The 11656-nt window shown below is 34.2% G+C and overlaps 1 protein-coding gene across 1 annotated transcript; it reads left to right on the top strand.

Annotated features, from left to right (window-relative positions):
- The first annotated feature begins 5128 nt into the window (after positions 1 to 5128).
- Positions 5129 to 6384, top strand: LOC131158048 (ethylene-responsive transcription factor TINY-like). The gene has a single exon (XM_058112605.1). The coding sequence runs from the start codon at positions 5586 to 5588 to the stop codon at positions 6330 to 6332; it is 747 nt and encodes a 248-aa protein (XP_057968588.1). The 5' UTR covers positions 5129 to 5585; the 3' UTR covers positions 6333 to 6384.
- The last annotated feature ends 5272 nt before the right edge of the window (positions 6385 to 11656 follow it).

Genomic DNA, 11656 nt, shown 5'->3' with positions numbered 1-11656 from the left:
AATGTGTTCAACATCATCAAAAAGAGGGAGATTGTTGGCTTTTTGAGTTTGATCCCTATTTTGATTATGACAAACAACAGTATCTCATATGTCTGTTAAGTCTATAAATAGGTTCATTTTTCTAGGCACAGGTAATAGATGGGAAATGGAAGTCGTAAGCGCACGAAAATGATCACACCCCGGCGTATTCCAAGGGATTGCAAAGGAGCAAAGAGCGAAGACTTTATTTATTTTTCTTGGGTTGTAATAATTAATTAGGTTTAATTGTTCATACATCTTATGATTTAATTTGAAGCTCAATAACCTTAGATTGACCTTAGGGGCTTGAATATTTTATGAAAAACTCCAAAACAAGCTTTTCAAAACCACTTCATCTTTCTTCTGTCACATTAGTAAGCATGCTTCTCTATTAAAAACTCCTTATCTTTAAAAGTGTCCAACATGAAAGTTGTGGGTGTTTCTCTTAACTTTCTGTTGATACCAAGTATGTTCAATTTTAAGTTGTATAAAAAAAGTTATGTCCAAAATAATCAAGCGTGCTTGTAGCAGAACAATTCCCTTCATGTTTCTTTTGTCTTGATGAGCAATGTTATCAATTAATAACTCCTTATTTTAAAACATGTTCAATGTAAAAGTTGTGTAATTTTCTCTTAACTTTCTTTTGATACCAAGAACATTCAATTTGGAGTTGTATAGCAAAATTAATGACTAAAAAACTGAAGGGTGTCTGCACAGAAAGCGCCTCAATGACCAAAAGGGCTAGTTTTCAAATAAAATTATATTTTATCACCCCAACGACCATAAAACGGCTATAAATCCAATTTAGCCTATAAATACATGCCCAAATACTTGTAAAATATTAGAAAAACCATTTTGGAGCATTCTTACATATTCTCTCTTTCCCAAACATATTTTATGCTCCATTTTTGAAGATCAAAGCTTATTTCTCCTACTCTTCTTCTTGAAAATCTTTTTGGGAGAATTATTTTTGGGGTTTACAAGTAAGGCTTGAGTTTGAGCATATATTTTTACCAATATATATTGCTTGAAAGCCTTTTTTCTATTTGATGCTTTTTAAATGTCAATCTTGAAGAAATTCACTCTCCTACTCTTTCTTTAAAATATCATTTTTGGAAAAAATTCTTGTTGAGTATTACAAAAAGTCTTGAGCACATTTTAACTCATATATTAATTGTGTGAGAGGCTTCTTGATTTATCATAGGTCATTTGAAAAAAAAATCATTTTCCATTCTCTCACTCTATTAATTGCAAAATATTTTTTGAGAGGTTTTATCATACTCTACTGAGCTTCATTTGAAAATCATTTGAGAGTGCATTAAGAATTTTATTTGTACAAATCAGCTTATTTGAGAAACATTTTACTTGTATACAAAATTTCATATCATTTGTATTTACGGTTCAGGTTGTGAACCGAGAAGAGGTAGTTATACCTCTTGTAAGTAGCGGATTGTAAAGAGGTAGCTACGCCTCATGTAAGCAGCGGATTGTAAAGGGAAGCTTCGCCCATGTAAGAAGTGGATTGTAACGGGAAGCTCTATTCTAGTTTTAAGGAGTGGATAGTGGAATCCTTGGGTGGTTTGCTCAAGGCGAGGACGGAGGCGGGAGTTGCTGAACCTCTTTAAAAACTTTGTGTTTGCGCTCCCTCTTCCCTACTCTATTTAATTTTCATACTTTACTTTCCACACTTATATGCTTATGTTCAATTTGTGTTGAATGTTATAATTATTTTAAATATTTGCATACATTATTATTTGTGGGATTCATGCTTGTTGAGAAAGACCCTAGGTTGTGTTATATTGATTGTGAAATTAAAATAGGGATAAATTAACTTAGAAAGAATTTTTAAATACCCAATTCACCCCTCCCCCTTTTGGAAATACACCATAACTCTCAGGTTGTCCACATGGCCTCGTCGACGAGATACGTGTACTCGTCGACAAGTCATAGAAGGGCGTTCGTCGACAAAGAATGGGTTTGTAGGCAAGTCATAGAAGACCGTTTGTCGACAAAGATAATGGGTTTGTCAACGAACCCTTAATGGCCTGAAATTCTTTACTCTCGGTATCTTCTCATCGAAGAGACACATGTACTCATCGACGAAACCAAGAAGGATGTTCATTGACGAAGACAATGAGTTCATCGATGAATCCCTACTAATGCCCCTTTTAAATATCTTTCTCTTTCCTTTCCTTTTTCTTTTTTTCCTTTGTCATTTTCATTTATTATATATCCGGGTCTCTATCCTAATAGTGTTAAATAAATTTTTATTATTTTTTAAATAAAAGAACTAGTAGTGACGGTTCTCTAAACCGTCACTAATTATCACTAATAAGTGACTAATAGTGATGAATCTTCAAAACCTAGTGTTAAATAAATTATTTTTATTTATTGATACAATAATAGTAGTAACGGTTACTTAATCGCCACTAATAAGTAACTTTTAGTGACGGATTTAATTCGTCACTAATACCCTAGGAACCGTCGCAAATATTTTCTCAGGATAATTTCTACGCGAAAAATGGTTTCCCGCGATAGTTTGAGTAGGAAAATCGATTTTTAGTGACAAAATTATTTGTGACAATTTCAAAACCATCACTAATACCCACTTTTAGTGACGAATTTGAATCCGTCACTAATACTTTTGTCACTAAAAACCATTTTTTTTTGTAGTGCATTATGCTTAACAAATGTATAAGCAAAGAAAGTAAAAATGAAAAGCCTTAAGAGAGAGAGAGAGAGAGAGAGAGAGAGAGAGAGATGAGTGGTAGTGACCAGTTCTTGGTGGGAACCTATAGGAGGGATGGACTTAAAGAAGGGAGGATTGGTTGTAGGGATTCCTGAACATGCCATTTCTGAAAGGGAAAGGGGAAGGAAAAGGGTTATGTGTGTCTCTCTGATCAATAAGATCATTTCTTTAGAACACATATGTGTCAGAAAACTAGAATTTAAGTTCTGCACATTGTTCATGAAACCCAAGAACAACCCATATCAAATAATGATGTTCAAGGTTTTTTTAAAGGAGCCTTAATATTCAAAAAGTGTAACATGTATAATGATATGTGTCCTTAAGATTTTTAAGTTAAGGCCTTTTCTCTTAGGATGGAGCTCATGCTCCCCTGTATATTCTTAAGCATGCATTTTCAATCAAGGATGAAGATCAGTTATCCATTTAATGTACAATCATCCTTTAAAATAAAGTTCGGCATGCAACAACTTAAATGAACTACCAGCATGCATTCTCAATGCCTGCATCAACCATGCAGATGGCGTTCCATTTCAAACGGCATGCAATTGAGCATATTCAATAATAGTTCAAAATAGCCCAAGGCAATTCATGCTATAATCAATAATAAAAGATAATTAGTATCCATCAAGGAAATTTAATCATTTAGTATATAATGGATAATATGCTGCAGCGCTGTACTCATATGGGCATATAGGTAGTTTACATACAACCAACTCCTTTTGGAAAAATTTACAGTAATCACCATTATAACTTATTCAATAGTGGTAAGTATTTATTTATTTTTTGGGTCATATATACTTATTGTTTAAAGTGACAATTGGCGGCAGCTGGACGAGTCACCTTTAAATAATTGCCACAAAAAATCATTCTTATTTTAGTGATAGCTTTAAAATAATATTACAAAATCCCAAATTATGTCCCCAATATATAGTGGTTTGTCTATTTAATTTGTAAGTTAAAGGCAGTTAGATTTGGTTAAAAAATTACAAAAACATGCATATTACACAACTAAAATGAAGGAGTAGAAAGACTGAGAGGGTCCTTAGTTAATACAATGGGACCCTGAATAGAAATATTAAAAAATATAGACATATACATATTATATGGACTCTCATGATAATTTGCTATAACAACATATATACGTTGAAAAGCAATGAAAAAAGGTGGTTGCGTCACTAATGCAATCGTACCCTAAATAGGACTATTGAACTATTAATCCGGAAATCATTATATATGGGACCACAATCCCATTCTGCACTAGAAAGCCTTCTTATCCTACACTTAATTTTATTCTTTTATTATTTAATTAAACTAACTTATTAATTTATTCAATTAATCCGTACATGTCAATGGGTAATTATTGTTTTATTTAATTATTAATGTACAGCCCTCCATCTATTTATATTGAGTAAAAGGAATTGAAAGATACTGTACACAATTCTCACAGAGTTGATTCTTCCATTAATTTTTCTCATTCTTTCATTAATTTTTCTCCTAGGAAAACACCTACCAAGTTCATGTATCCTCAAAAAATTATATATTATCCTTGTCTTGATTGCACTGTTGATCTGATGATGATGTCCAATTTATAATATTAGCTGTTCTCGCTAGCCCGCTGGGTCCAGATCAATCAATTAGGCTTCTTCAACATTACATATATATATATATATATATATATATATATATATATTATAGCATTAGTAACTCTCATTGTACGTGAACTAAGACTGAAGAGAAACTCACCCTTAACTGGTAAATATTCATTAGGGATTCTTTAATGTTTAGCCAATCTATGGGCATGGCAATCAAGCAAAGAAGGTCAAAAGAGAACCAAAAAAAAAAGAATTTGTACATAAAGCAGTAAGGATAAGGATAAACTGGTTCTTGGAAAGTAGATTGTAGAGGCAGTAGATTGTGAATTGTAAATAATAAAAATCATAATCCATGTACAAAGTGGGGTGACGTAGAATGGATTTGACATTTTTTATAGGTTAATTATTGGTAGATGGAGGGAGAGTAGTCTTGTTTAGTTCAATAATTCTTTGTTGTGAAACCTTTCAACAATATTTTTGTACTTTAAACTTTGCTTGAATCTTATGATTAGTCTGTAATTTAATACATCTTCGATATTTGATTAATACAATATTTGACACTTTCTGCTTATTCCCGTCGACAATAAATCCTATTGTGCAAATTTGACAGATAACCACAGAGAAAGAGGGAGAAACATTGGGCGTTAAAAACACAGTGAGGGAGTGGAGTTCGAACTACTGTGTGACAGCTGTGGTGATGCTACGCCAACTCTTCATTTTCATCAATTGAAAAATCGACACTCTTTGCTTCCCCTTCCTTCTCGTAGGGTACCCCGCCCCCCCTCTCTCTCTCTCCCTCTCCCTCTCCCTCTCCGTGTGAGTATTGTGTAATGTGTGTGTGTGCGTGTGGTGGGTCGCTTCGAAAAAGGCCCATTCGTCTCTGGCCGTCGGAGAGGTGTCCTCTTTCAAAGGCCACGTTTCCCTACACCCTCACCACCCCCCAACCCCTCCCTTTATATTCTCTCTTTTTCCCTTCATCTTCTCACTCTCTCCCTCCCCCACGTCAAGGTAGCAAGTCTCTTCAATTAGCTCTATCTCGAAGTATTAATGCCTTCCATCTTCCTCTGCAACTAAATGCGTGCGTCGCATTCACATTCTCCTCATCTTTCCTTTTCTCCCTCTCTCTCAACCATTTACATTCATTGATCAGAAGACAATAACAATAGCCCTTCGTACTTTAAACAACTTCTGCTTCTACAACCGAGTGTCTCGATCCGTCACCGGAAATGGGTGATCCGCCAAACTCAGAGACCGAGTCCACCAGCAACTCCAGTTCCTCCTCTCTCCCCAGCCAGCAGGATCCGGGTCCGACTATGAGGCCCAAGAGGCCCAGGGAGAGCAGCAAGCACCCGGTGTACCGGGGAGTCCGAATGCGCACCTGGGGCAAATGGGTATCCGAGATCCGCGAGCCCCGCAAGAAGTCCCGGATCTGGCTCGGCACCTTCTCAACCCCAGAAATGGCGGCCCGGGCCCACGACGTCGCCGCCCTCAGCATCAAAGGCGCCTCCGCCACTCTCAACTTCCCCGAACTCGCCGACTCCCTGCCCCGCCCCGCCACGTCCTCCCCCCGCGACGTCCAGGCCGCCGCCGCCAAAGCCGCTGCCATGGAGAACCTCCGCACTTCGGCCCCGGCAACGTCGTCATCGTCATACGCGTCGCCCTCTGCGTCGTCCACGTCATTGACTTCGTCGGCGTCGTCGCAGTCGATGTGGTCGCTGGCGTCGGCCGACGTGGCGACGCCGGATGAGCTGAGCGAGATAGTGGCGCTGCCGAGTCTGGAGGGGACGACATTCGAGCTGCCTGAGTTGGGGAACGAGTTCGCGTTTGTGGACTGGGTGGACTCGGTGGAGGGGTGGGTTTATCCTCCCCCATGGTTGCAGGGAGCGGGCGACTGTGGGTATTTTTCTGATCAACTATCAATGATGGATGGTGTGATTCCCAGCGGCTTCGAGGCCCTTTTGTGGGACCATTGATTCCCATTTGCCTTTCTCAATTTTCAATTATATATAATTACATTTTAATTAACACATGGTTTGTATGCTTCTGCAGCTTTTTCCTTCTCTTTTCTTTTTAATAATTTTAATTTTCCTTCTTTTTTGATTCCAAATTCAATTCATTAACCCTTTTGATTTCACGTTAAAAATTTGAGAAAAAAAAAAAAAATGAACCATCATGGTCTCCCTGGTGGAGAATCAGGGGGACACACCTTAAAAGCTCTCTCTCTCTCTCTCTCTCTCTTGAATAGTCAAATATAACTTTTGGGATGAATGATAATAATAAAAACAGTAAAGCAGTGGAGAGAGGTTCTGAGATTGCGTTCTATCTTTTTGAAGAACATGAACAGGTTAAAGCCAAGCTGTCTGCATCTTCTTCTTCCATGTATTTATTTTTTGTCATCTATATTCATTTCCCTTTTATTACTTAATTAATTGTTAATAATAAATATTCAGTGATGGGGGCACTCCATTTTTCTAGACATATTTAAAGTTGCTTTGATTTTAATTTAGTTTAATTAATCCAACTACGACTTACTTTTCTGAAAAATGAATCTCATGCAAATAACACTAATGATATAATTAATGTTGTATTTATAATAAGCAATCTCCATTCTCCCATCTCCAATCTCCAATCTCCAATCTCCATGCATCTTCTTCGTTCTCCCTTTTTTACTGTTCCACCGTTTGATGTACATAATTTTTATGATTGCAGCTATACGTTTTTCCAGCTTGGTATAAAAATTGCACTGCTATCAAAAGGGTTTAATGATTGGTTCTTTTTACCGGCTTCTTCCTCCCAATTTGGTCACTTTTCCTTAGCTATATATATATGATTTAACACTTTAATATTTTTACTTTGCAAATAAGAAAGTAAAAGAGAAAAAAAACAAATTTTTTATTTAATTAAAAAAATTAAAAGGGATAAAATTATTATTTGATATTTGAAAAAATAAATGTGAAGTGATAATGGTACTTTCTCAAGTATCCATTGAAACTTCTCTAAAAAGAAAAAAAAAAATTTATTAGTACTCAATTTATTTTTGGGTAAAAGACATTAACCTCTCTTAAAGTTTGGCCAAAAGACTTGAAGTTTCAAAAATTTCAGTAATTTTTTAAATTTACCAATAAGACACAAATCTCTCTTTCTATTTTGTGAAAAGACAAGTATTTTGAGTAGAGATTTATATTTTTTTGAAACATTAAAGTAAATGAAAATTTTAAAATTTTAAGGAATGTACTTGTTTTTTATCAAACTTTATGAGAGGTGAGTGTCTTTTACTTTTTATATTTTAACATATTAATTAACAAATTATGGTCATGTTTTATAAAAGGACAAGTTCATTATTTGATGTTAAAAAAAAAATGGATTGTTGTACTTTTCTATATTATAAAAACATTTCCTTTTCTACAGACTAATTGCTAGCACAAATTTCATAAAATTTTTGAATATTTTTTAAAATATATATGTATAAATTTCTACTAATTACTATTAGGAGATAATTAAAATTTTCTCTTTATCTTGTAAAAGAAGGGCGTTTAAGGAAAAAAAAAAAAGGAGTAAGTTGAAAGTGACCCTGTCTTCAATTAATAAGTGAGGGTGCACAAAGTCTAAATTTCACTATGTTAAATGAGAAACGAATGAAAATCACTTGTAGTTGTTGGTGTCAAGGCCGGCCTAACCATGAGGCGGCTGAGGTGTTCGCCTAAAATTCCAAAAATTTTGGAGCTCATAAATTTTTTTTAATATAATAATATATTTCTGGAGTCCCAAATTTTTTTTAATTAAATAATGTTAACATTATTTATTATGCTCTCTTCCCATACATTAATTTCCCAACTAACAAATAAATGAAATTGTATTTTAAAATATAAAATAAATGTAATTTAATTCTTTTTTTTTTTTTCGAGTCTCATTGACTTCTTAACTAACAACTTTATTATATTTCTAAGTATCTATTACTCTCATATCTTTCTCTTAGCCTCTTTAAAAAAATCTTTCCATCTTTCACTCTCATCTTTTGATCTTTATGATTTTTGCTCCGGTTCTTATATTCATCATCTTCGATCCTCCGATTTTCTGTAATTTTCATCAATCCTAATTTTGATTTCAATGTTTGTGCATTATTTTTCTATTATTTTCATTCTGAATTTTTTTTTTGTTCTATTTTTTCTTAGATTTTGGAAACTTTGAGAATAGTGTTGTATCCGACAAGAATCTGATATCTTTAAAGTCTCGCTTGCCGATCGATTTGTAATAATAATAATAATTAGGTTATATTTTTTCAATCTATTATTTCTATAGATTTATTAAATTTATTTTTATTTATTTACATAATTTATCAATTTATAGTTAGTGTTAATTTTAAAATTTAATTATGTCATCGAGAAAATATGAATTCGGATATAAAAACGAATAAAGATAAAGAAAATATTAAGGTTTCCTGATTAAATCATTTACCTAGAGCCTCATATTGTGAAGAGCCGGCCTGATGGTGTTATTTATATTTATTAAATTATTTGAAAAGTAATTTTTCTTTTAATAAAAAATTTTAAAATAGAAAAGTGAATACACAAAACAATTGAAAACATATATATATATATATATATATACTGTAGTGGTTCATGAGGTTAGCTGGTACACGTCATTCTCGCATTCCAAAGAGGTTGATATCTGTGCTTTGCAAATGGGGAATTATAGCAGGGTGAAATATGATTAACAATGGAACTGCAGAGTCTTGTGCGTCTTTGCGCGTTTCCTAAAATAAAAACAAATTACCATATATATAGTTTTTGGTCTTCCCTACCCCGCCTATGATTAGCAAGTCGCCACCATAGTCCAAAGTTCTAGATACCCTAGATAGTAGCTAGGATTTTCAGTTTGGGTCTCCAAATATACCAAGAAGAAAATAAAGACAACAAAATATTATTATTATTATTATTATTATTATTATTATTATTATTATCAATGATATCAAGGCTTGTTAAAAGGGATTCAAAAGAGCAATTTTTCCTCGACGAGTGGATACGAGATTTTGTTAAAAGGGATTCAATAGGACGATTTTTCCTCGAAAGGTAGATACAAAATTCGAATTCGTGGCATCAATACTTTTGAAAGATTTTCGATACTTATTTAACTTAATATGTTGAATAATTCTCGGAACAGAAGAACTAAAAGATTTATTTAAGTTAAAGATGTGAGTGAAAAAATACTATTTGTTACTCGCTTTGTTTGAATACTTATGAATGACAATTGTACCCTGATTTGTACTATTTCTGCCCTTCTTGATTAATGATAGAGATTGATTTTTTGAAAGTCTTTTGGCAACACTTTTAGAAGTTCTTACAACATTTATCACGCAAAAAAAAGTATTTTGTACTAAAAAAAATGGTGTTTGGCTCGCACTAATTAGTATTTTTTTAAATTGTTTTTTTCTATAACCACATTTTAAAGAACTTTATGAGTGAGATTTTGAGAAACAATGAGGAATGAGCTTTACATTTAAAGTGAATACTCAAGTTGTTGACCTTATGGGTCATTCCCAATTTTGATAATGACAAATATTCTTGGTATTTAATGTTTTCTAAGTTTGTGTGCAGGTTCATATTAGCAAATCAATTGATGGCACATGAAATAAAGACTGAAGACCCTGAAGATTATTTATTGTTGTGATTTATATTATTTGGGTCTATAATAATTTATATCGGTCTGTAATGATCTCTGCATGTCATGTATATAGGTAATTGTAAGCTCAAAATGACCGTATAATGACCATAGGGACCGAATGACCTTAGGGCATCCTTCGATCGACCGACGTTGGATTTTTGGGACTATCTCAAAATGGCCTCAATAAGACCCTAGTATGACTCTAGGTCCTGACACTCTCACATATATCATACAAAATATAAGAGTGTTAAAAATGTGCTTAAATTGAATATTTCTAAGGAATTTGAGAGAGCTCGGGCGACCGAACCCCAGGAGTTCAAAACTCCTCAGGCGCCCGGACTATTGAAAAGTCAATAGTTGACTTAGGCTCTTGGGAAATCGAACCAAATTGAGCATACAGTCTTCGGGCACCCAAACACCTCAAAAAGGACTTTCCACCAACTCGGGCGACCGATCCATTCAATCCAAAAAAGCCTTAGGCGATCGAATACATGAGTTCGGGCGACCGACCTTATGACCGAGCACCCGAAGTTATGAACAAAGGTTACTGATTTTGATTTGGGCCATCGAAGCATGACATGGGCGACCGAACTTATTTAAATATCTTTTAGAGTTGTGTTTGTTCGAGCGGCCGAACCATGGTTCAGCCACCCGAACCTCGGTGGGTTAAAATTATTTTAACTATGGTAAAATCGAGTTAAGTTGGGTTAAATATGCTCTAGCATTTTGAAACTTTTCTAATAATACCCAATAGGTCCTAAATGGTTGTATTTTTTACCTAACCTATAAATATGGGTTCATTTGTGTGGATTAGCAAGAGATTAAGAAAAATAATTAGCCAAAAATCTTTCAAACCCAAAATCCCATTTTTTTCTTATAATACTTCCAAACACTCTCATACCTTCATTCCATTGATTAATTTAAACTTTTTGAGAGTTCTTGCTTGGGTTATTGCTTAGTAGTATTGCTCATACTCCCATTGTTTTGCTTGATTGTTTGATATTATTTTTAGGGAGTTAAGCAAGAGTTTTCTCACAGATTTTTATTTGATAAATCTAGTGTTGGGAAAAACTCATTAGCTTAAGAATCTTTGCATTGTCATTACAAAGATTCCTATAGCTTGATTTTGTTGTGCAAAAACATTTTCTAAAAGCTATAATATTTTTCATACTACTCTTGAACATATTACATTGAAGAAAATATTTTGAATTGTTTTGAATATTTGCAGCATCTTTGAAACCCTGATTATTATTGAGATTTGATATATACTGTTTCAAAGAAATAGCTTGATTAGAAAACTCTTGAACATATTAACGATCATATCTTGTTGAGTGTAGCTTGCACAAAAATACACATCACTGAGCTTACATTTACCTACATTGTTGATGTGTATGTGATTGCGTGTATTGGGTACATATTTGTTTTACATGAAAGCATAATCATTGTACCATTCTTATTGTGAAAAATACTCTTGTATTTCCAGACGTGGCCTGAGGGGGCGGTAATCTAGCGCGATAAGGATTATGTAAAGGCTGGGGTCAGCCCTGTGAATTTGACCTAGGGTCTTCTCTGCCCTACAAGTAGAGTTTGTAAAGGTTGAGGTCAGCCCTGTGGTAATTGACCTGGTTGTATTAAG

This window comes from Malania oleifera, chromosome 6 (genome assembly GCF_029873635.1).
Source record: "Malania oleifera isolate guangnan ecotype guangnan chromosome 6, ASM2987363v1, whole genome shotgun sequence".
NCBI classification, from domain to species: domain Eukaryota; kingdom Viridiplantae; phylum Streptophyta; class Magnoliopsida; order Santalales; family Ximeniaceae; genus Malania; species Malania oleifera.
Note: the sequence above shows the minus strand (reverse complement) of the source record. Positions and strands in the feature narration are given on the sequence as shown.

Excerpts from the sequence above, each read along its gene's own strand:
- LOC131158048 (XM_058112605.1), top strand. The coding sequence starts at position 5,586 with ATGGGTGATCCGCCAAACTCAGAGACCGAGTCCACCAGCAACTCCAGT.